Raw genomic sequence first — 26,861 nt, forward strand, 5'->3', positions numbered from 1 at the left:
AGATATAAAATAAAAGTCTACTTTAAACAAATAACTAACAGATTGCATCGTATCAAATCTTATCAAATGATACCATATTGAATCAAATCGTCCCGTTTTAAAATGTATCCTCTCTGAAACCTAATCTGTGGAATCGTCTCACCTTTGAAGTCTGGCTCTTTTTTCAAGTCAAATAAATCCGTCGCCACTTAAGTGTCAATCACTTCCTCAAGTTGGTAAACTAACTTAAGTCATTCCAAAGGCAAAATAAATATATTTTGTGTAGGGAGAGTAAAGGAGGAACCACAACCACGAAGGTCTTAGAAGAATGCTAAAACACAGCAGCCTGCAGAGCCCGGATAGCTCAGTCGGTAGAGCATCAGACTTTTAATCTGAGGGTCCAGGGTTCAAGTCCCTGTTCGGGCGAACTGCTTTCTTTTCCTTGCAGATCAATGAAAAAGCTCTCGTTCTAAAGGAACCTCACACTTGACCTGAATGTCAACAACACCCACAAATATTGACTGATAGGAGACGATAGCGAGGAGTCCCACAAACAAAACTGCTTTCTCAGCTGAAAACAGCCTCAAAGTTAGGAGTTAAAAAGACAGGTGGGTACACGTCTAGAACTGAACACAGACAGGAAGGAACCGATGAAACTTTTAAAAGCTAGCAAAAAAAATTGCATTGAACATTTCGCCAAGACAACAAAAAGTGGATGATAATATATTCATCCATCCATCCATTTTCTACCACTTATTCCCTTCAATATATATATACACATATATATTAAAAAAAAAATATATATATATATATATATATATATTGGTTTACGAGCCTATCTCAGCTGCATTCAGGATGAAGGCATTAGAACAAAAAATAATATTTCATACACTGTACAAAAAATATCTTTAGATTTTACAGTGAAAAAAGTAACCACAATTTTACTGTAACAAATGTTTTTTTTTTTGTAATTTTTCCAGTGTTTTTTATTTTTTATTTAAATTGATTTATTTATTTCACAACATATTAGTGTAAATAGAAAAATCAGTACCAAATGTTTTTTTTAATTCTTATTTTAACTTTTGTTTTTTGCTTTAATTCCATTTACAGTAGTACACCGTAAAACGAGCTAAATATTTTATGGTAAAAAAAAAAAAAAACGACAGCTCAGTAGACAGAATTTTACTGTAAAAAAAAAAATAGTAGTAGTTTTTCAATTTGCACTTATAAGCTATTAAAACCACCGTAAAATTATTTATTTTAGTTAATTTTATTTTTAACAACATATTAGTGTAAATAGAAAAACATTGCAGCTGTTTTTTTTTATTCTGGCAACTGATTTGCCTTTTTTTTTTAAACTTTTTTTTGCTTTAATTCCATTTACAGTAATACACCATAAAAAGAGCTAAATATTTATGGTAAAAAAAAAAACGACAGCTCAGTAAACAGAATTTTACTGTAAAAAAAAAAAATAGTAGTTTTTCAATTTGCACTAATAAGCTATTAAAACCATTGGTACTATTTTTTTATTTTTACAGTGTACAATTTAATGAATAATTTTGAAATCATAAGTCAAACAAGTATTTCTTTTTATTGTGAAAAAAAATAGTTCAGAGAGTAAGATAATATGATCTTTGTTGCAATGTAAGATAATATCAAAGTTGAAAAGTTATGTAATTGAATGCATTACATTTATTTTTTCTATCAAAATGGGAAAAACCGAAAACAATTCATAAGAAAATATAAGGTAATGTATTTTCTGGACCGTAGGGCGCATCGGATTATAAAGCACACTGCCGATGAGCGGGTCTATTTTTCATCTTTTTCCATATTTAAGGCGCACTGGATTATAAAGTGCATTAAAGGACAGATTCTTTTCTAAATGTAAAAGACTTCCTTGTGGTCTACATCACATGTAAAGGTGCTTCTTTGCTCAAAATGTTGCATAGATGATGTTTTACACATCACTTTCTGACAGTCTCTTCAGGATCCACCGTTTTATTTACGTGCCTCCACTTTGACAGCATCATCTTTGTTGTAGCGGTGTAGCGTGCAAGGACGGCAGTGGAAGAAGTGTCAATAGATGGCGCTAACTGTTTTAATGACATTCACACTTTACTTCAATCAATAACTGGAGCAGCATCTCCTCCTCCGTGGCTCACTAGTGCAACAACAACACCCGACCAGAATTCTCTAATAAGTAAAGTTACTCGGGTCAACTTTAGTGCTTTTGTGGTGAGTTTACTGACAGATATAAGTAAGAACTTTACACTACTTTATATTAAAAATGGCAACAGTGGAGGATGAATGTCACATAACAAGAAGATAGAGACAAAGAAGAAGATTATCGACTACAAATTTTCAGGACTTATGCAGATCCCAAATACAGATCAGCAGGTACCAGAAGGTAAGAAAAATTGCTTTTGCATAATACTGTGAAACAAAATGGCGGATAATGTGTCTTACCTTTTACACACACCAGATGAATACTCCTACAATACATCAAGCGGTGTGGCTTCACAGCTTACCAAAGTCCTACCAAAACATTTGGACGGATTTTGGAGCGCCGTGTGTTATGTTCTATATTTTCAATGGAACATAAATCATGTTGGTGCCATCTTATTGCAGTCTAGACGTACATCCGGTGTGTGACTGCCATCTGCTGGCCACACTCATACTTGCCAACCTTGACACCTCTGAATTCTGGAGATTTTCTGACCTACAAAATTTGCAGGCGGCATAGGATGAACTGAAATGATTATTTTTCCAATCATTTTGGAACTTGTAAGCGTACTTCTTTGTCTTACTCGTTGTCGCAATGACTGTCTCTTCTTCGTTCTTCTGCTTCGTCTCTGTTAATATTTTTGGACATTACTACTTGCCGTAGTTTTGAAGCAATGCATGATGGGAATCCAGATGCTGAGAAATAGCTCTGTGCCTGCCTACTTTATGGGTTATAGATAAAGCTATGAATAAGGAAGACATGTATAATAGTCTCCTTCTCAGGTCCTTTAAGCCACGCCCCCAATATTGTTGTCCGGGAGAAATTGGGGAGCATGGTTGCCCTGGGAGATTTCCGGGAGGGACACTGAAATTGGGGAGTCCCCCGGGGAAAAATCGGGAAGGTTGGCAAGTATGGTCACACTTATCATTTCACCATGTACCAAATAAAATAGCTTCAAGGTCAGTAAAGAAACTAGAATGATTCTGTACATTAGGCACACCAGGGTTATATGACGCACTGTCCAGTTTTACAAACCCTGTTTCCATATGAGTTGGGAAATGGTGTTAGATGTAAATATAAACAGAATACAATGATTTGCAAATCATTTTCAAGCCATATTCAGTTGAATATGCTACAAAGACAACATATTTCATGGTCAAACTCATAAACTTTTTTTGTGCAAATAATCATTAACTTTAGAATTTGATGCCAGCAACACGTGACAAAGAAGTTGGGAAAGGTGGCAATAAATACTGATAAAGTTGAGGAATGCTCATCAAACACTTATTTGGAACATCCCACAGGTGTGCAGGCTAATTGGGAACAGGTGGGTGCCGTGATTGGATATAAAAACAGCTTCCCAAAAAATGCTCAGTCTTTCACAAGAAAGGATGGGGCGAGGTACACCCCTTTGTCCACAACTGCGTGAGCAAATAGTCAAACAGTTTAAGAACAACCTTTCTCAAAGTGACATTGCAAGAAATTTAGGGATTTCAACATCTACGCTCCATAATATCATCAAAAGGTTCAGAGAATCTGGAGAAATCACTCCACGTAAGCGGCATGGCCGGAAACCAACATTGAATGACCGTGACCTTCGACACTGTATCAAAAACCGACATCTATCTCTAAAGGATATCACCACATGGGCTCAGGAACACTTCAGAAAACCACTGTCACTAAATACAGTTGGTTGCTACATCTGTAAGTGCAAGTTAAAGCTCTACTATGCAAAGCGAAAGCCATTTATCAACAACATCCAGAAACACCACCCGCTTCTCTGGGCCTGATATCATCTAAGATGGACTGATGCAAAGTGGAAAAGTGTTCTGTGGTCTGACGAGTCCACATTTCAAATTTGTTTTGGAAATATTCGACATAGTTTCATCCGGACCAGAGGGGAATTGAACCATCCAGACTGTTATCGACGCAAAGTGTTAAAGCCAGCATGTGTGATGGTATGGGGGTGCATTAGTGCCCAAGGCATGGGTAACTTACACATCTGTGAAGGCACCATTAATGCTGAAAGGTACATACAGCTTTTGGAACAACATAGGCTGCCATCCAGGCACCGTCTTTTTCATGGACGCCCCTGCTTATTTCAGCAAGACAATGCCAAGCCACATTTAGCCCGTGTTACAACAGCGTGGCTTCATAAAAAAAGATTGCAGGTACTTTCCTGGCCCGCCTGCAGTCCAGACCTGTCTCCCATGGAAAATGTGTGGCGCATTATGAAGCGTAAAATAGGACAGCGGAGACCCCGGACTGTTGAAGGACTGAAGCTCTACATAAAACAAGAATGGGAAAGAATTCCACTTTCAAAGCTTCAACAATTAGTTTCCTCAGTTCCCAAACGTTTATTGAGTGTTATTAAAAGAAAAGCTGATGTAACACAGTGGTGAACATGCCCTTTCCCAACTACTTTGTCACGTGTTGCAGCCATGAAATTGTAAATTAATTATTATTTGCAAAAAAAAAAAAAGTTTATGAGTTTGAACATCAAATATGTTGTCTTTGTAGCATATTCAACTGAATATGGCTTGAAAAGGATTTGCAAATCATTGTATTCCGTTTATATTTACATCTAACACCATTTCCCAACTCATATGGAAACGGGGTTTGTAAGAGAAAAAAAAAGGATCTTAAGTGCGCCTTATAGTCCGGAAAATACGGTACTTTACTGAGGCAAATGTTTTCAGGTCCCTGGGGGCCACATAAAAGGATGTGGCGGGCCCCGGGCCTTGAGCTGGTGATGTAGACAGCAGGTGAGGTGGAAGTTGTCTGGTGGCCTGCAAGACCAAACCATCAACGACACGCAGCAGGAAAACATTTCATTTCTTAAGCCTCTCATTTCCTTTTTATGTTCAATCTTTCCTCTGCGGTCTTCTCATGCATCTTAAATAACTCTTAATTAACTCTTGTTTCCCCTCCTCCCTCCACCCACGCTCGGCCTGCTTTTTTTTCTTTTTTTACTGTTTTTCTACAATCCCCGCTCTTTTCCATCATTTATCCACAGCGTACCTATGAAGTCGTTACTCATTCCCAGGTCGTAGTCCCACACTGAGATCTCCAGGGTTTTCTTGGCCAGCTGGTCCAGCGTCACCTCGTAGGAAAACTCCTGCGGAGACGCAAACACGTTTCCAGGTGTGAAGATGGAGCCTCGAAACCTCCGACATCATTTGTCTGCAGCCGTTGTTTATGCCTGCATCTTTATTAGGGTTAATGGAACATGTTGCCAGGTGTTACCTCGTTAAACTCGGGGTTGAGAGTCTTTTTCTTCACCGTCGTCTTGTATTTGGACTTCTTCCCCATGTCAGGCTGCAGGATGCTAACGAGGAGAAAAGAAACCGTGTCATTAATTCAACACGAGGACGTATTAACAAGCTCAGACTACCTGGGATAGCAACCGAAGTCGCTACTTATACAGGCAACGAGCAAATTCCCTCAATACTATCCATTCACTTCAGATCAAACTCTGCTATATTTCCACACCTCGCCCGATTGCAGACTGAAAACACTCGGCGAGGAAACAAGCACTTAGCCAAACAGCCTATAGGTGCTCTTTCAATTTAATATCAATTAGGCAAATAAGCCTGATAGACATTTCTGCAATTTTGAAGTCATATTATGATTGTTTTTTTCTACAAACCCCAAAAGCAGTGAAGTTGTCAGTTTGTGTAAATGCTAAATAAAACGAGAATACAACAAATCCTTTTCAACTTATATTCAATTGAATAGACTGCAAAGACAAGATATTTCATCTTCACACTGACAAACTTTGCTATTTTATCCAAATATTAGCTCATTTGGAATTTGATGCCTGCAACAGGTTTAAAAAAAGCTGGCACAAGTGGCAAAAAAGAGTGAGAAAGTTGAGGAATGCTCATCAAACACTTATTTGGAACAGGTGGGTGCCATGATTGGGTATAAAAGCAGCTTCCGTGAAATGCTCACTCATTCACAAACAAGGACGGGGCGAGGGTCGCCACTTTGTCAACAAATGCCTGAGCAAATTGTTTTAGGAACATTTCTCAAGCAGCTATTGCAAGGAATTTAGGGATTTCAACATCTACGCTCCGTTATATCATCAAAAGGTTCAGAGAATCTGGAGAAATCACTGCACACAAGCCATGATATTACGCATCTTCGATCCCTCAGGAGATACTGCATCAAAAAGCCGCATCCTGGTGTAAAGGATATCACCACATGGGCTCAGGTTTTCAAACTACCCTGGTGTTTTTTCCTGCTCAACAAATAAATAAATGTCCAGAGGAAAACAGAGATATTTTTTTAAAGCCGCAACTTGACCACACAAAATAACATCGGATTGCGGTAGAAAATGTTTGACACTGGAAGGAGAGGAAGAAGATTCAAGAGAGAGTGAAACAAAGAACTATTCCAGAACTTTGTAGGTTTTGGTAATGAGAGAGGAGAGAGGGGTTTGGGTGAAATGTCCCGTCTCCTGGGAGGGGGAGAGGGAAGACGACGGGCGAATACACACTATCTGATTGATGAGGCAATTAACAACATCAATCATAAAATAAACCCACTTGGAGGCTAACTGTCAGAATAATTGGATCGAAGTTATCACAAAACGTTGTGTTTCAATAAGTTCCCGGCGAGCAGACAAACGCTGGCTTGCAAAACTCCACTGTGTAGAATGGGTAGCGACCTGAAGGTGTCGGTTTCTCTGATCCATTGTAATCCACAGGAAGATTTTGTCTTGACCCGAGATCTACAAAGCGAGGAGGAAGCAGGACCTGACCCCCCCCTCCAGGCACCTTTTCTTTGAACTGTTTTGCAACCAAAGGCGACGGCTGTTTATGACCCCCCTTCCTTTAGAAACAGCTGTTGCCATGTAATCAGGGAAAGTCCAAATAAAAGAGAAGGCATGCAACCTTTCATCAGAACGTGGTGGAAGTGAAGTGAATTATATTTATATAGCGCTTTTCTCTAGTGACTCAAAGCACTTTACATAGTGAAACCCAATATCTAAGTTACATTTAAACCAGTGTGGGTGGCATTGGGAGCAGGTGGGTAAAGTGTCTTGCCCAAGGACACAACGGCAGTGACTAGGATGGGGGAAGCGGGAATTGAACCTGCAACCCTCAAGTTGCTGGCACGGCCGCTCTACCAACCGAGCTATGCCGCCCCAAGAAGACGGCACAAAGACTACAGCCCAGACGTTTCTTCAATATGAGCTAAATTGAATTCTTTCTCTGTTTAATTCCTTGCTTCTTGTCTTGTTTAATAGATGTCATCAGTGTTTGAACCTGACAGTAACCTTTGGACCAAAATACGAATACAACATCAATTAGTGATCAACCAACAGTCTCTGTCCTATTCACAAAAAAGGTGAGATATCCCTAATGGGCTTTAATCTTAGGACTAAAAAACAGACCGATGCAGCGAAGACAAAGCCAGACACACAAACTCTTGGACTTGAATTCTGGTTTTAGACAAGAGATGACTAACATATTCATTTTGCCACAAAAAAAAGCTTTATTCTCAGGTTTGTCAAGGGGATTTTTAATTGTGGCCCTTTAGTTGTCCAAAAGACGAGATCACCTTTGGAAAATGCCAGGCACAGACTTTCTAACACTAGTTTTGTCTATTTGCAAAAAGCAGTAAAATCTGATGAACTTCCACAGAAAAAAATAATAATTTGTGAATATTCTCCAGTGAACTTTACCAGCATCAAAGCCTATTCTGGAATGATTGTGAGTAATCTGCCCTCCTTTTTACTTTTCTACAAATACAGCATCAATTAGTGATCAACCAACATCCCAACAGTCTTTGTCCTATCCACAGGGAAGGTGAGATATCCCTAATGGGCTCTAAGATTGTAGAGGGCTGATAGTGAATGTCTAATCTTAGGACAGATGCAGTGAAAACAAAGCCAGACACACAAAGTCTTAGACTTGAATGCTGGTTTTTAGACAAAAGATGACTAAAATATTCATTTTGCCACAAAAAGAAATGCTTTATCCTCAAGTTGGTCACAGGGATTTTAATGGAGGCCCAAAAGAAGGGATCACCTTTAAAAAATGCCAGGCACGCACTTTCTACCACAAGTTTTGTCTATTTGCAAAAATCTGTAAAATCTGATGAAATTCCACAGAAAAATTGAATAATTTGTGAATATCCTCCAATGAACTGTTCCAGCATCAAAGCCTTTTCTGGAATGAGACTTATTAATCTACCCTTGTTTTTACTTTTCTACAAATACAACATCAATTAGTGATCAACCAACATCCCAACAGTCTCTGTGCTAATCACAGAGAAGGTGAGATATCCCTAATGGGTTCTCAGATTGTAGAGGGCTGATAGAGAATGTCTAATCTTAGGGCGGATGCAATGAAGACAAAGCCAGACACACAAAGTCTTAGATTCAAATTCTGCTTTTAGACAAGAGATGATTAAAATACTCATTTTGACACAAAAAGAAATGCTTTATCCTCAGGCTGGTGACGGAGACAGATATCTACATATATCCATATTTAAGAGTTATTTTATTTCTATAGTCATATTTGAAATAAGTAGCGTTTTCCTTTTGTACTCTTTCTATTTTTTAATCTCATGTCCATGGTAGAATGCAAGTTAACCTTGGCTTTAGGAATGTGAGGAGAAGAGATACTCCTTTTCCTTATCTCATCCTGTCTCCAGCTAAGGAGAACAACGAACATGTGTATTCGCTCTGGAGGGTGGGGGCGAGGGACACATTGAAGAACACGTTTTCGTAATGGTTTCATATCAACTTGGCGACGCGATTTGAATGTGTTGTTTTTAGGTTGGTCTCCCCAAAGCTTTGGAATAAATTGCAAAATACCTATTGTATTCAGGGTGATCATTTAAACTCAGTTTATGTGTCATCAAAAGAGCTTGGTTGACCAGTAACTTAAATTCCCTGGGAGGAACATCTGGTCCAAACGCAACAATGGTCACGGGGATTTTAATGGTGGCCCAAAAGAAGGGATCACAATGGAAAATGCCAGGCACACACTTTCTACCACTAGTTTGGTCTATTTGCAAAATGCAGTAAAATCTGATGAACTTGCACAGAAAAATGTGGTCATTTGTTTGAGACTAAACGGTCTGTTTGAACATCCTCACATGAATTGTACGAGCACCAAAGCCTTTACTGGAACAAGACTTATTAATCTCGCCTCCTTTTTATCTCTCGGTCAGATTGCACTGCAAATCTTGCTGAATAGAACAGGGAAGTCGACGCCATTATTGTGAGGCAGAAGTATTCCAGACAGAGAAAAGAGCAGAAGGTCTCCATCACGGCCAGGATGGAGGGTCCACACGCTTCCCAGGTGCGGCGCCACCTTCCTGCCCAGCCAGTGACTGACAGCTGATGCATGACAAGAGTCTGGGGCCGCAGTAAAAGATGCAAGGTGCTGCACAACATCTGCTTGTGTCAGCGGGGAAAAACCAAATGAAAGACAACTTCCTTCAGCCATGCATATTCATCCAATGAGAGGCAGGAAAGAAGCATCTTCTCTAAAGTTTGCAACTCAACTGACAAACTTTGTGCACAGGAAAAATAAAGTCTTTAGAAGAAGGCTAGACTTTTTTTTTTTCCCGGGTGGGAGGATTGTTTCATTCTGAGCTCAACAAAATCCCATTTTGCACGGTTTCCTGTGTAGCTGGGATGGGAGGGGGAGGGGGAAGGGGGAGGGGGACAGGGGGACAGGGGGACAGGGGGGTGTTCCAATTTCCAGCTTTGCAAAACCACGGCTGAATGCAACGTAGGAAAGCATCAATCGGACTATTCTGGAAACACAATGTGAGGGACACAGGACAGAGAAAGCTGGCTCATAGGACGGATTATTCCTTTACCTTTTTTTTCTGTTAAATATTCAGTGGCGAAGTACAGACGTCCCTCAAACATTCATGTCCTGTCAACTTTGGGCTGATTTCTTCACAGTATTATCATTTTTTGAAATTCTATTTTTGTGGGTTTTGTGAGCTGGAGGCCCAAATGATGTACAAATAAACAACTTAAAACTCCGTTTCCATATGAGTTGGGAAATGGTGTTAGATGTAAATATAAACAGAATACAATGATTTGCAAATCCTTTTTAAGCCATTTTCAGTTGAATATGCTACAAAGACAACATATTTCATGTTCCAACTCATAAACATTTTTTTTTTTTTGGAAATAATCATTAACTTTAGAATTTGATGCCAGCAACACGTGACAAAGAAGTTGGGAAAGGTGGCAATAAATATTGATAAAGTTGAGGAGTGCTCATCAAACACTTATTTGGAACATCCCACAGGTGTGCAGGCTAATTGGGAACAGGTGGGTGCCATGATTGGCTATAAAAACAGCTTCCCAAAAAATGCTCAGTCTTTCACAAGAAAGGATGGGGCGAGGTACACCCCTTTGTCCACAACTGCGTGAGCAAATAGTCAAACAGTTTAAGAACAACCTTTCTCAAAGTGACATTGCAAGAAATTTAGGGATTTCAACATCTACGCTCCATAATATCATCAAAAGGTTCACAGAATCTGGAGAAATCACTTCACGTAAGCGGCATGGCCGGAAACCAATATTGAATGACAATGACGTTCAATCCCTCAGATGGTACTGTACCAAAAACCCACATCAATCTCTAAAGGATATCACCACGTGGGCTCAGGAACACTTCAGAAAACCACTGTCACTAAATACAGTTGGTCGCTACATCTGTAAGTGGAAGTTAAAGCTCTACTATGCGAAGCGAAAGCCATTTATCAACAACATCCAGAAACACCGCCATCTTCTCTGGGCTCGAAATCATCTAAGATGGACTGATGCAAAGTGGAAAAGTGTTCTGTGGTCTGACAAGTCCACATTCAAATTGTTTTTGGAAATATTCCACATCGTGTCATTCGGACCAAAGGGGAAGCGAACCATCCAGACTGTTATCGACGCAAAGTGTAAAAGCCAGCATGTGTGATGGTATGGGGGTGCATTAGTGCCCAAGGCATGGGTAACTTACACATCTGTGAAGGCACCATTAATGCTGAAAGGTACATACATATGCTGCCATCTAAGCGCCATTTTTTTCATGGACGCCCCTGCTTATTTCAGCAAGACAATGCCAAGCCACATTCAGCACGTGTTACAACAGCGTGGCTTCTATAAAAAAAAAAAGAGTGCTGGTACTTTCCTGGCCCGCCTGCAGTCCAGACCTGTCTCCCATGGAAAATGTGTGGCGCATTATGAAGTGTAAAATAGGACAGCGGAGACCCCGGACTGTTGAAGGACTGAAGCTCTACATAAAACAAGAATGGGAAAGAATTCCACTTTCAAAGCTTCAACAATTAGTTTCCTCAGTTCCCAAACGTTTTTGGAGTGTTGTTAAAAGAAAAGGTGATGTAACACAGTGGTGAACATGCCCTTTCCCAACTACTTTGGCACATGTTGCAGCCATGAAATTCTAAGTTAATTATTATTTGAAAAAAAAAAAATAATAATTATGAGTTTGAACATCAAATATGTTGTCTTTGTAGCATATTCAACTGAATATGGCTTGAAAATGATTTGCAAATCATTGTATTCTGTTTATATTTACATCTAACACAATTTCCCAACTCTTATGGAAACGGGGTTTGTATAATCTATGGAAGTTTAATCTTTTGAATTGAAATATGGAAATAAATACACTTTTTCTGTACATATGACAAACCCTTAATATGACCACTGTGCTAAACAATATCTATTTAGCTCATGAATAAACTCATAAAACCCACATAATGGTTTGCCTACTTGCTAAAAAGCTACTTTGAGTGATGTATTTAAGATGTAGGACTGTTTATTTCTCTCTCAGCCAGGCAAAACCAAGTGTGTAGATCTGCAAAGTGCTGTATTTGAAGTGTAAAGTCGGGCTCACGGGAGGTTTGTTCATAAAAGAGGACTCACATTTTGACAAAGGGGTCAGAGTAGCCGTTAGAGTCCATGGCGGCCAGATGGGCGCAGCGTATGATGCCAACCAGCAGGCAGCCCTTCTCCGTGTTGTAGCACAGCGACACCAGGATTCGGCCACGCTGCCGACAGAAAACACATCCTTCAGACACACAGCTGGGACACAATGCTGTGTAGAAGATGACATGTTGCTCCATGCAGGGTTAATTGTGTGGACTAAAAATGTTGGCCTTAGTTATCGTCAACAACCTACTTTTGTGTAAACTTTTGTGTAAAATGGGACAATAACGAATAAAAAACAATGCATGTTGACAAAGACAATGATGACATTCACTGAAAATCTGGTCAAGGAATAAAAACGAGACAAAAATGTTAACAGAGATAAAATCCAATCATAATTTTTAAATTTTTTATACAAACATACATATACATACACACACACACATTATATATATATATATATATATATATATATATATATATATATATATATATATATATATATTAATATATACAGTATATGCATATATATATATAATACTATTTATACATATGCATATATATACATATATATGTATATATAGTTATATATATATATATATATATATATATATACACACACACACACACACACACACACATATATATTTATACGCAAACAAACATATATAAATGGTAAAAATGGTAAATGGGTTGTACTTGTATAGCGCTTTTCTAACTTCAAGGTACTCAAAGCGCTTTGACACTACTTCCACATTTACACATTCACACACACATTCACAAACTGATGAAAGCTCCCATCAGGAGCAAGGGTGAAGTGTCTCGCTCAAGGACACAACGGACGTGACTAGGTTGGCAGAAGCTGGGGATCGAACCAGGAACCCTCAGGTTGCTGGCACGGCCACATTACCAACAATGCCACGCCGTCCCCAAATATATATATATATATATATATATATATATATATATATATATATATATACACACACACATTTGTTTCTGTTCCCGATATAGAATAAAATTAGTTGTTGTCTTCATATGACCATTTTTGTCAGATTTTATTCAACATTTGAAAAAGTGCTTAATTTCAATTAAAATAACAGTGTGTGGAATGTACTTATTGACATATTTATGGAGAGCAAGTCTTGTGAATGTAGTTTTTGATATGTTGTGCAATCACCGTTAATAAAAGTGGTTTCAAAACAACTTCTGACGGAGATAGATATACACATATATCCATATTTAGGAGTTATTTCTTTCTATAGTCATATTTGAAATAACTAGTGGTTTCCATTTGTACTGTATTTTTTCTCCATCTCATGTCCATGGTACTCTACAAGTTAACATTGGCTTTAGGAATGTGAGGAGGAGAGATACTTTTTTTCCTTATCTCATCCTGTCTCCAGCTGAGGAGAACAATAGACATGTGTATTTGCTCGGGAGGGTGGGGGCGATGACATATTGAAGAACACGGCGCTTCCGTAATTCTTTCAGATCAACTTGGCGGCGCGATTTGAATGTGTTGTTTTTAGGTTGGTCTCTCCAAAGCTTTGGAATAAATTGCAAAACACCTATTCTGTTCAGGGTGATCCTTTGAACTCAGCTAATGTGCCATCAAAAGAACTTGGGATTGACCAGCAACTTAAATTCCCTTGGAGGAACATCTGGTCACAACGCAACACTTCCAAGATGCGTTATCCTTTATATTTTAGTCGACATAACATACTGTAATTTTACTCGACTAGCTTGAGACTAAATGAATTCAGATGACTACAATAGGACGAAAACTAACATACATTTTGGTAGCAAGACTATTGACTAAAGTAACAGAAAAAGTGCAGTGAAAATGAGCAGCAAGTGTATGAAAGTGTGTAGTTAAAAGGCTGCAACACGACACTGCAACGCTGCCCCTGGAGGCTAAAAGCTATTAGCCCTTGTCTGTAGAAGCATGAGAAGGGATTAGATAACAAGCACACAGGACTAATACGTACTAGTTTGTGCTATAAGCGGCCCATGAAGTCCCTGCCATGCATCTTTCTTTATGCGGGCATGAAATGACAAGAGAGATAAGGCGACTACCTCCTCCTCTGCAGTCGGAGCTCCCTGCTCCACCGCTTGATTGTTGGACTCTTTATTCTGGAACAACACAAACCAAAGCAGTGATGACCATGAGCATGAAACATCACATTGACTCAACACCTCCACCATGGAAATCCCACCTGTGCCTCGCCGTCATGGACACTCAGGCGTGAACATCGAACTGAACTGCAGCTCCTTCTTCCACATAGCAACACTTAGTATAGTCTACAGCGGTGTTTTTCAACCACTGTGCCGCGTGAGATACAGTCTGGTGTGTCGTGGGGGATGATCTACAAACCCCGTTTCCATATGAGTTGGGAAATTGTGTTAGATGTAAATATAAACAGAATACAATGATTTGCAAATCCTTTTCAAGCCATATTCAGTTGAATATGCTACAAAGACAACATATTTCATGTTCAAACTCATAAACTTTATTTTTTTTTTTTTGCAAATAATAATTAACTTAGAATTTCATGGCTGCAACACGTGCCAAAGTAGTTGGGAAAGGGCATGTTCACCACTGTGTTACATCACCTTTTCTTTTTAAAAACACTCAATAAACGTTTGGGAACTGAGGAAACTAATTGTTGAAGCTTTGAAAGTGGAATTCTTTCCCATTCTTGTTTTATGTAGAGCTTCAGTCCTTCAACAGTCCGGGGTCTCCGCTGTCCTATTTTACGCTTCATAATGCGCCACACATTTTTGATGGGAGACAGGTCTGGGCTGCAGGAAAGTATCCGCACTCTTTTTTTACAAAGCCACGATGTTGTAACACGTGCTGAATGTGGCTTGGCATTGTCTTGCTGAAATAAGCAGGGGCGTCCATGAAAAAGACGGCATATGTTGTTCCAAAAGCTGTATGTACCTTTCAGCATTAATGGTGCCTTCACAGATGTGTAAGTTACCCATGCCTTGGGCACTAATGCACCCCCATACCATCACACATGCTGGCTTTTACACTTTGCGTTGATAACAGTCTGGATGGTTCGCTTCCCCTTCGGTCCGGATGACACGATGTGGAATATTTCCAAAAACAATTTGACATGTGGACTCGTCAGACCACAGAACACTTTTCCACTTTGCATCAGTCCATCTTAGATGATCTCGGGCCCAGAGAAGCCGGCAGCGTTTCTGGATGTTGTTGATAAATGGCTTTCGCTTTGCATAGTATAGCTTTAACTTGCACTTACAGATGTAGCGACCAACTGTATTTAGTGACAGTGGTTTTCTGAAGTGGTGATATCCTTTTGAGAGTGATGTGGGTTTTTGATACAGTGCCGTCGGAGGGATGGAAGGTCACGGTCATTCAATGTTGGTTTCCGGCCATGCCGCTTACGTGGAGTGATTTCTCCAGATTCTCTGAACCTTTTGATGATATTATGGAGCGTAGATGTTGAAATCCCTAAATTTCTTGCAATGTCACTTTGAGAAAGGTTGTTCTTAAACTGTTTGACTATTTGCTCACGCAGTTGTGGACAAAGGGGTGTACCTCGCCCCATCCTTTCTTGTGAAAGCTCTTTTTATAGCCAATCATGGCACCCACCTGTTCCCAATTAGCCTGCACACCTGTGGGATGTTCCAAATAAGTGTTTGATGAGCATTGCTCAACTTTATCAGTATTTATTGCCACCTTTCCCAACTTCTTTGTCACGTGTTGCTGGCATCAAATTCTAAAGTTAATGATTATTTGCATTAAAAACATGTTTATCAGTTTGAACATCAAATATGTATTCTTTGTAGCATATTCAACTGAATATGGCTTGAAAAGGATTTGCAAATCATTGTATTCTGTTTATATTTACATCTAACATAATTTCCCAACTCATATGAAAATGGGGTTTGTAATTTCACCTATTTGGGTTAAACATATTTTTTTGCAAAGCAGTAATTCTAGTCTGCAAATGTTGTGTTGTTGTTGAGTGTCGGTGCTGTCTAGAGCTGGACAGAGTAACCCTGTAATACTCTTCCATATCAGTAGGTGGCAGCAGGTAGCTAATTGCTTTGTAGATGTCGGAAACAGCGGGAGGCAGTGTGCAGGTAAAACAATGTCTAATGCTTAAACCAAAAATAAACAAAAGGTGAGTGCCCCTAAGAAAAGGCAATGAAAGTTAGAGAAGGCTATGCAGAACAAAATTAAAACTCAACTGGCTACAATGTAAACAAAAACAGAATGCTGGACGATAGCAAAGACTTACTGTGAAGCAAAGACAAAGTACATCCGAACATGACATGACCATCAACAATGTCCCCACAAAGAAGGATAAAAACAAGTGAAATATCCTTGATTGCTAAAACAAAGTAGATGCGGGAAATATTGCTCAAAGGAAGACATGAAACTGCTACAGGAAAATACCAAAGAAAGAGAAAAAGCCACCAAAATAGGAGCGCAGGACAAGAAGTAAAAGACTACACAGGAAAAGAGCAAAAAAGTGCAAATAAGTCAGGGTGTGATGTGACAGGTGGTGACAGTACACCTACTTTGAGACAAGAGCTATAGTCATGCATGCTTGCTTATACGTCTCGCCTCGACTACTGTAACGTATTATTTTCGGGTCTCCCCATGTCTAGCATTAAAAGATTACAGTTGGTACAAAATGCGGCTGCTAGACTTTTGACAAGAACAAGAAAGTTTGATCACATTACGCCTGTACTGGCTCACCTGCACTGGCTTCCTGTGCACTTAAGATGTGACTTTAAGGTTTTACTACTTACGTATAAAATACTACACGGTCTAGCTCCATCTTATCTTGACGATTGTATTGTACCATATGTCCCGGCAAGAAATCTGCGTTCAAAGGACTCCGGCTTATTAGTGATTCCCAAAGCCCAAAAAAAGTCTGCGGGCTATAGAGCATTTTCCGTTCGGGCTCCAGTACTCTGGAATACCCTCCCGGTAACAGTTCGCGATGCCACCTCAGTAGAAGCATTTAAGTCTCACCTTAAAACTCATTTGTATACTCTAGCCTTTAAATAGACCTCCTTTTTAGACCAGTTGATCTGCCGTTTCTTTTCTTTTTCTTCTATGTCCCACTCTCCCGTGTGGAGGGGGTCCGGTCCGATCCGGTGGCCATGTACTGCTTGCCTGTGTATCGGCTGGGGACATCTCTGCGCTGCTGGTCCGCCTACGCTTGGGATGGTTTCCTGCTGGCTCCGCTGTGAACGGGACTCTCGCTGCTGTGTCTTGGATCCTCTTTGGACTGGACTCTCGCGACTGTGTTGTATCCATTGTGGATTGAACTTTCACAGTATCCTGTTAGATCCGCTCGACATCCATTGCTTTCCTCCTCTCTAAGGTTCTCAGAGTCATCATTGTCACCGACGTCCCACTGGGTCATAATTGTCACCAATGTCCCACTGGGTGTGAGTTTTCCTTGCCCTTATATGGGCCTACCGAGGATGTCGTGGTGGTTTGTGCAGCCCTTTGAGACACTAGTGATTTAGGGCTATATAAGTAAACATTGATTGATTGATTGATTGATGCTTTCAAGTCATATCCAACAATTGTGACAACGACTTTTTACTGTCAACTGAGTTTCATTTTTTAATGACTTCTGCTGGTGGTGTGCCTCTGCATTTTTTTCTACAGAAAAAATGTGCCTTGACTGAAAAAAGGTTGAAAACTACTGGTCTACAAAGTCCAGGGGTAGGGAACCTATGGCTCTAGAGCCAGATGTGGCTCTTTTGATGACGGCATCTGGCTCTCAGACCAATCTTAGCTGACATTGCTTAACACGATAAGTAATTGGTAATTTTGCTGGGAATCACTCTTAAAAATAACGTTCAAAATATAAAACATTCTCATGCATTTTAATCAATCCATCCATATTCTACCGCACTTGTTAAAGAAGTCGCATTATTGGTAAGAAGTATTTTATTTATTATTTGTTAGCTTCAGAATAAAAATGTAATTAAAAATAATAAAGAGACTTATTGTACTCTTACAATAAGTTATTGATTAAAAATGTATGCATTTAGTCGTATTCAGTGTTAAAAAAAAAGTATCTGGCTCTCACGCAAATACATTCAAAATATTTTGCTTTCATGGCTCTCTCAGCCAAAAAGGTTCCCGACCCCTGACATAGTCCATAGAGGTGGTGTACACAACAGGTGAGCTTCCAGTGCAACTCAGGTAAATAAACACAGTGTATAGACGCCTTAAGGTACGTACCGGTGCAATTCTCTCCAGACCCATATTGTAGCGTTTGTTGTCTCCTTCTCGCAGCTTCTTCAGGGCCACTCTCACCTCGCCGATGAATTCATTGCGGCCGAGTCGGTCCATGTCACACACACACAGCCTGCAACACACACGCGGAATGAATAAAAGGTCAATATGTACCGCATGATTCTTTTGGGGCACATTGATTGGGGGGAAAAAGGTTTGCGGTGCAGCGGTTTGGTACTTAAAGGACTTCCTTTGGAATGTTGAATATTAGTCACATTCCATATCTAAGAAAATTAGTATTATTTTTTTTTTTAATGCATTAAATGCACAAATGAGATGTTCTTATTCAAACGGGGATAGCAGGTCCATTCTATGTGTCATACTTCATCATTTTGCCATTTTGCCATATTTTTGCTGAAAGGATTTAGTAGAGAACATCCACGATAAAGTTTGCAACTTTTGGTGGCTAATAAAAAAGCCTTGCCTGTACCGGAAGTAGCAGAAGATGTGCGCGTGAGGTCACGGGTTGTGGAGCTCCTCACATCTGAACATTGTTTACAATCATGGCCACCAGCAGCGAGAGCGATTCGGACCGAGAAAGCGACAATTTCCCCATTAATTTGAGCGAGGATGAAAGATTCGTGGATGAGGAAAGTGAGAGTGAAGGACTAGAAGAAGAAAAAAAGACGAGGGCAGTGGGAGCAATTCAGATGTTATTAGACACATTTACTAGAATAATTCTGGAAAAAAACTTATCTGCTTATTGTGTTACTAGTGTTTTAGTGAGATTATATAGTCGTACATGTACAACCTGAAGGTCGGCCCGCACCTTTCTTCAGCACCAGTCGACGGGTGGTGGCGATGCCCTTCTCTGCCCTTCGCAAGGGACCCTCTTCGAAACACCATCTTTCGAAATGATGGCTGCATAATACACTGTACTTTGTGTGTGTGGTCCAATCCAATAACCAAAGTGTGCGACAAGAAAGTGGCGTAAACCTGGCACTTTGGTCAACGGAATATGGCACAGCAGGGGAAAAAAAAGCCGGAGGGGTGTGGCCACGGGTGTGGTGACCGCCAGTGTCTCTGAGAGAAGCCAGGTTTCTCGACGAGGCAAAGACGGCCGGGCTGAGACTGTTTATTTTTTTTCCCTCCTGCACGGTGGAAGCATCCAACGGTCGGGGGCGGCCGGTGGGAGGAGGCAAGAGAGTCCGAAGCTGCCGCACCACACTGCCTCTTTGCCGGGCGCAGGAAGAACAACGCAAGCTCTCCGCTCATGTCTAAGGTAATAGTCGACTTATTACCACCATTTTCTCACGGAAACCTGCCGGTTGACATGTGGTAGGGAACCGTGTTAGCTTGACCGCTCTGTTCCATAGAATAGAATAGAATAGAAAGTACTTTATTGATCCCTCGGGTGAAATTCAGCACCACAGTTTGCTCACAATAAACAATAATAATAATAAATAATATACAACATATATTTTCGGGAATATAAACAATGAAACACCGGCTGTGTTTGTGTTGCTGAAGCCAGCCGCAATTCAAGGCTTCCCCACCTACATCCTTCTTCTTTGATGTCTCCATTATTCACTGAACAAATTGCAAAAGATTCAGCAACAAAGATGTCCAGAATACTGTGGAATTTTGCGATGAAAACAGACGACTTAATAGCTGGGAACGATGCTGGAACAAAATGTCCTCTTCAATGCGCACGTGTCATCATACCGCGACGTTTCAGCAGGATTTTTCGGCGCGAAACTTTAAATTGCAATTTAGTAAACTAAAGCGGGCGTATTGTCATGTGTTGCAATGTTAATATTTCATCATTGATATATAAACTATCAGACTGCGTGGTCGCTAGTAGTGGCTTTCAGTAGGTCTTTAAAAGTCGTAAAATAAGGCAAGTACAAAATGGTTAACAATGCAGCTAATGCGAGTAAACTATTCAGCCCATAAAGCCCTCTAAAATACATGAAAAAAACAATACTCCATTTACATAATGTGACCTGAATATTAACCAGGTCTTGTCAATATTGTTATTATAAGCGCTAATGCAGCCAGAGTACTTTAGTGGTGTTGTGATCACAGAGCTAACTAGCTTTATGCTGCTATGTTGACATATTGAGCTGCTGCATGGCCTCTGACTTGGTGAAAGTTAATTCTTGATGATAAATCATGCTTGTCACCTGGATAGTAGAAAGTTGTGGATATAAACCCGCACGTTGGTACACTTTGGCATCCAACTTACACCCGGAAAAGGCAAGAAAAAAATGAACAAAAATGGTCATTTGCACCCACCTTTGATGAGTTTTTTGTTTTTATTTACCTCCAGGTGGATTATGATTAAATCTTCATCGAAACAGGAAGATAAACATCCCATCAATCGGCATCCCAGTGAGAGAAGACATGGTACAGTAAGTGATTGTTTTATTATGTTCATAGTTTGTCATTCTTAGCAATACTGCTACTAACTGGCTCTCCTTATAACTCAGCTTCGAAAACTTGTAGATCATCCTCCTTATTTTCAGCTTCAAAAGTATATATGGTTCTGGATCATCATTTGTCCTAAAGTATTGTATAGTGTAGTATAGTACAGTGTAGTGTTGTTGAAGGAACGCGAACGTTGTGATGTGTTTGTGAAATTAATACGCCGCCGTGTGCGTAAAATGAGCAAAATACATAAATATTACATGTTATTATGAATGTTACTACATGACATATATACTTGCATCATGTATATATTACATGTTATTATGAATGTTACTACATGACATATATACTTACATCATGTATATATTACATGTTATTATGAATGTTACTAGATACTACATATATACTTACATCATGTATATATTACATGTTATTATGAATGTAACTACATGACATATATACTTACATCATGTATATATTACATGTTATTATGAATGTTACTAGATACTACATATATACTTACATCATGTATATATTACATGTTATTATGAATGTTACTAGATACTACATATATACTTACATCATGTATATATTACATGTTATTATGAATGTTACTACATGACATATATAATTACATCATGTATATATTACATGTTATTATGAATGTTACTAGATACTACATATATACTTACATCATGTATATATTACATGTTATTATGAATGTTACTAGATACTACATATATACTTACATCATGTATATATTACATGTTATTATGAATGTTACTACATGACATATATACTTACATCATGTATATATTACATGTTATTATGAATGTTACTAGATACTACATATATACTTACATCATGTATATATTACATGTTATTATGAATGTTACTAGATACTACATATATACATATGGCGTGTATATAAAATGTTGTAGCTCTTTTGGCGCGCTTTATAGGCGGGATAGAGCAACTCTTGTTGGTTTAATTGTTAGCAGAATTTTGCTAACCTAAATTTATGAGTTAAAATGCTTAAGAAAGTAAAATATGTTTCTTAGTCTTCCATAAAGATTTTGAATAAGAATAAAAATACAGTAGCCACATTTCACCAAATGAAACATGCTTGTAGCATTTTTGTCTGACCGTGTCAACATGGACCGATTAAAATACCCCAAAGATGGAGAATAGTGTGTCTCCTGCAATGAGTCGGCCTTCATGACGCGCTGGTCCTTCAAGAGGGAAGAAGTCAGCATTGGCGGAGGGAGTATTACGGACAGAAGTGTTCATGAGAATGAGTCCCATGTGGAATTAAAAGAAAACTACATCCAATTACAAACGGCGGAGAGAAAGAAGGAGCCTGGGAACAGCAAATAGCTCTTCTGCACTAGCCACCAAGGTCTGGGAGCCCAACAGGACTCACTAACAATCGTAAATAATATAAATCCAATTTAGTCTAATGTCCTGCGAGGCCGGGAGCTAATGTAATGATGTGTGAGGATATGTGCACCAGCATGCTAGTGCGTGTGTGGCGTCCCCCGACACAAAAGACCACGGCGGACATATTGGCCCAGAGGAGCTTTCTGAGTCCAAGATGTAGGAACTCTATTGATTTTTACGCCACAGTCTTCTGGAAATATGACATGAGGAGCTAAGCAAAAGATGATGGGGTTTCCCACTTGATGGTCGGGCGGGCGCTACAGAGACTGCCAGGGACAAAGTGTCATCAACCTGGGGGACTTGTACTGGTCCAGGGACAAAGTGTCATCAACCTGGGGGACTTGTACTGGTCCAGGGACAAAGTGTCATCAACCTGGGGGACTTGTACTGGTCCAGGGACAAAGTGTCATCAACCTGGGGGACTTGTACTGGTCCAGGGACAAAGTGTCATCAACCTGGGGGACTTGTACTGGTCCAGGGACAAAGTGTCATCAACCTGGGGGACTTGTACTGGTCCAGGGACAAAGTGTCATCAACCTGGGGGACTTGTACTGGTCCAGGGACAAAGTGTCATCAACCTGGGGGACTTGTACTGGTCCAGGGACAAAGTGTCATCAACCTGGGGGACTTGTACTGGTCCAGGGACAAAGTGTCATCAACCTGGGGGACTTGTACTGGTCCAGGGACAAAGTGTCATCAACCTGGGGGACTTGTACTGGTCCAGGGACAAAGTGTCATCAACTTGGGGGACTTGTACTGGTCCAGGGACAAAGTGTCATCAACCTGGGGGACTTGTACTGGTCCAGGGACAAAGTGTCATCAACCTGGGGGACTTGTACTGGTCCAGGGACAAAGTGTCATCAACCTGGGGGACTTGTACTGGTCCAGGGACAAAGTGTCATCAACCTGGGGGACTTGTACTGGTCCAGGGACAAAGTGTCATCAACCTGGGGGACTTGTACTGGTCCAGGGACAAAGTGTCATCAACCTGGGGGACTTGTACTGGTCCAGGGACAAAGTGTCATCAACCTGGGGCACTTGTACTGGTCTAGGGACAAAGTGTCATCAACCTGGGGGACTTGTACTGGTCCAGGGACAAAGTGTCATCAACCTGGGGGACTTGTACTGGTCCAGGGACAAAGTGTCATCAACCTGGGGCACTTGTACTGGTCTAGGGACAAAGTGTCATCAACCTGGGGGACTTGTACTGGTCCAGGGACAAAGTGTCATCAACCTGGGGGACTTGTACTGGTCCAGGAACAAAGTGTCATCAACCTGGGGGACTTGTACTGGTCCAGGGACAAGACTAGAGCAGTCTGTTCTAAGGTCTTCCCTCTGGACCACCACACAACTTCTCAACACCCCTGAGAATGTGTGTAGTATATTGTACTGTATTCATAATGTACAACACCGTATGTACACTTTATATGAGGGATGTCCAAAATAACAAGTTAACTCCGTCACAGCTGCACTGCCCAGATTCTTTAATGTTGCTGACAGTCTCTGCCTTGTCCACAGTGAGACTTGTCTCAACGTTGTCCACAGTGAGACTTGTCTCAACGTTGTCCACAGTGAGACTTGTCTCAACGTTGTCCACAGTGAGACTTGTCTCAACGTTGTCCACAGTGAGACTTGTCTCAACGTTGTCCACAGTGAGACTTGTCTCAACGTTGTCCACAGTGAGACTTGTCTCAACGTTGTCCACAGTGAGACTTGTCTCAACGTTGTCCACAGTGAGACTTGTCTCAACGTTGTCCACAGTGAGACTTGTCTCAACGTTGTCCACAGTGAGACTTGTCTCAACGTTGTCCACAGTGAGACTTGTCTCAACGTTGTCCACAGTGAGACTTGTCTCAACGTTGTCCACAGTGAGACTTGTCTCAACGTTGTCCACTGTGAGACTTGTCTCAACGTTGTCCACTGTGAGACTTGTCTCAACGTTGTCCACTGTGAGACTTGTCTCAACGTTGTCCACAGTGAGACTTGTCTCAACGTTGTCCACTGTGAGACTTGTCTCAACGTTGTCCACAGTAAGACTTGTCTCAACGTTGTCCACAGTGAGACTTGTCTCAACGTTGTCCACAGTGAGACTTGTCTCAACGTTGTCCACTGTGAGACTTGTCTCAACGTTGTCCACAGTGAGACTTGTCTCAACGTTGTCCACTGTGAGACTTGTCTCAACGTTGTCCACTGTGAGACTTGTCTCAACGTTGTCCACTGTGAGACTTGTCTCAACGTTGTCCACAGTGAGACTTGTCTCAACGTTGTCCACAGTGAGACTTGTCTCAACGTTGTCCACAGTGAGACTTGTCTCAACGTTGTCCACTGTGAGACTTGTCTCAACGTTGTCCACTGTGAGACTTGTCTCAACGTTGTCCACTGTGAGACATGTCTCAACGTTGTCCACAGTGAGACTTGTCTCAACGTTGTCCACTGTGAGACTTGTCTCAACGTTGTCCACAGTGAGACTTGTCTCAACGTTGTCCACAGTGAGACTTGTCTCAACGTTGTCCACAGTGAGACTTGTCTCAACGTTGTCCACTGTGAGACTTGTCTCAACGTTGTCCACAGTGAGACTTGTCTCAACGTTGTCCACAGTGAGACTTGTCTCAACGTTGTCCACAGTGAGACTTGTCTCAACGTTGTCCACAGTGAGACTTGTCTCAACGTTGTCCACTGTGAGACTTGTCTCAACGTTGTCCACAGTGAGACTTGTCTCAACGTTGTCCACAGTGAGACTTGTCTCAACGTTGTCCACAGTGAGACTTGTCTCAACGTTGTCCACTGTGAGACTTGTCTCAACGTTGTCCACAGTGAGACTTGTCTCAACGTTGTCCACAGTGAGACTTGTCTCAACGTTGTCCACTGTGAGACTTGTCTCAACGTTGTCCACTATGAGACTTGTCTCAACGTTGTCCACAGTGAGACTTGTCTCAACGTTGTCCACTGTGAGACTTGTCTCTGCCTTGTCCACAGTGAGACTTGTCTCAACGTTGTCCACAGTGAGACTTGTCTCAACGTTGTCCACAGTGAGACTTGTCTCAACGTTGTCCACAGTGAGACTTGTCTCAACGTTGTCCACTGTGAGACTTGTCTCAACGTTGTCCACAGTGAGACTTGTCTCAACGTTGTCCACAGTGAGACTTGTCTCAACGTTGTCCACTGTGAGACTTGTCTCAACGTTGTCCACTGTGAGACATGTCTCAACGTTGTCCACAGTGAGACTTGTCTCAACGTTGTCCACAGTGAGACTTGTCTCAACGTTGTCCACAGTGAGACTTGTCTCAACGTTGTCCACAGTGAGACTTGTCTCAACGTTGTCCACAGTGAGACTTGTCTCAACGTTGTCCACTGTGAGACTTGTCTCAACGTTGTCCACAGTGAGACTTGTCTCAACGTTGTCCACAGTGAGACTTGTCTCAACGTTGTCCACAGTGAGACTTGTCTCAACGTTGTCCACAGTGAGACTTGTCTCAACGTTGTCCACTGTGAGACTTGTCTCAACGTTGTCCACAGTGAGACTTGTCTCAACGTTGTCCACAGTGAGACTTGTCTCAACGTTGTCCACAGTGAGACTTGTCTCAACGTTGTCCACAGTGAGACTTGTCTCAACGTTGTCCACTGTGAGACTTGTCTCAACGTTGTCCACAGTGAGACTTGTCTCAACGTTGTCCACAGTGAGACTTGTCTCAACGTTGTCCACTGTGAGACTTGTCTCAACGTTGTCCACTATGAGACTTGTCTCAACGTTGTCCACAGTGAGACTTGTCTCAACGTTGTCCACTGTGAGACTTGTCTCTGCCTTGTCCACAGTGAGACTTGTCTCAACGTTGTCCACAGTGAGACTTGTCTCAACGTTGTCCACAGTGAGACTTGTCTCAACGTTGTCCACAGTGAGACTTGTCTCAACGTTGTCCACTGTGAGACTTGTCTCAACGTTGTCCACAGTGAGACTTGTCTCAACGTTGTCCACTGTGAGACTTGTCTCAACGTTGTCCACTGTGAGACTTGTCTCAACGTTGTCCACTGTGAGACATGTCTCAACGTTGTCCACAGTGAGACTTGTCTCAACGTTGTCCACAGTGAGACTTGTCTCAACGTTGTCCACAGTGAGACTTGTCTCAACGTTGTCCACTGTGAGACTTGTCTCAACGTTGTCCACAGTGAGACTTGTCTCAACGTTGTCCACAGTGAGACTTGTCTCAACGTTGTCCACAGTGAGACTTGTCTCAACGTTGTCCACAGTGAGACTTGTCTCAACGTTGTCCACTGTGAGACTTGTCTCAACGTTGTCCACAGTGAGACTTGTCTCAACGTTGTCCACAGTGAGACTTGTCTCAACGTTGTCCACAGTGAGACTTGTCTCAGCGTTGTCCACTGTGAGACTTGTCTCAACGTTGTCCACAGTGAGACTTGTCTCAACGTTGTCCACAGTGAGACTTGTCTCAACGTTGTCCACTGTGAGACTTGTCTCAACGTTGTCCACAGTGAGACTTGTCTCAACGTTGTCCACTGTGAGACTTGTCTCAACGTTGTCCACTGTGAGACTTGTCTCAACGTTGTCCACTGTGAGACTTGTCTCAACGTTGTCCACAGTGAGACTTGTGTCTGCCTTGTCCACAGTG

At 41.0% G+C, this 26,861-nt stretch overlaps 1 protein-coding gene and 1 non-coding gene across 3 annotated transcripts in view; one reads left to right on the top strand and one right to left on the bottom strand.

Moving 5' to 3' along the window:
• Nucleotides 1-26,861, bottom strand: part of doc2d (double C2-like domains, delta) — a 181,382-nt gene that overhangs the window by 11,205 nt on the left and 143,316 nt on the right. For both annotated transcript variants that reach the window (XM_061916627.1, XM_061916626.1), the window contains 5 exons: nucleotides 18,373-18,499; nucleotides 14,202-14,258; nucleotides 12,120-12,244; nucleotides 5,450-5,531; nucleotides 5,225-5,321 (listed from right to left, as the gene is read on the bottom strand). In XM_061916627.1, coding sequence (XP_061772611.1) covers nucleotides 5,225-5,321; nucleotides 5,450-5,531; nucleotides 12,120-12,244; nucleotides 14,202-14,258; nucleotides 18,373-18,499 — 488 coding nt within the window. The remainder of the gene's footprint in view (nucleotides 1-5,224; nucleotides 5,322-5,449; nucleotides 5,532-12,119; nucleotides 12,245-14,201; nucleotides 14,259-18,372; nucleotides 18,500-26,861) is intronic.
• trnak-uuu (transfer RNA lysine (anticodon UUU)) lies at nucleotides 333-405 on the top strand. The gene has a single exon. It is a non-coding gene; the product is annotated as a tRNA-Lys (tRNA).

Source organism: Nerophis ophidion, linkage group LG01, assembly GCF_033978795.1.
Source record: "Nerophis ophidion isolate RoL-2023_Sa linkage group LG01, RoL_Noph_v1.0, whole genome shotgun sequence".
Classification (NCBI taxonomy): Eukaryota; Metazoa; Chordata; class Actinopteri; order Syngnathiformes; family Syngnathidae; genus Nerophis; species Nerophis ophidion.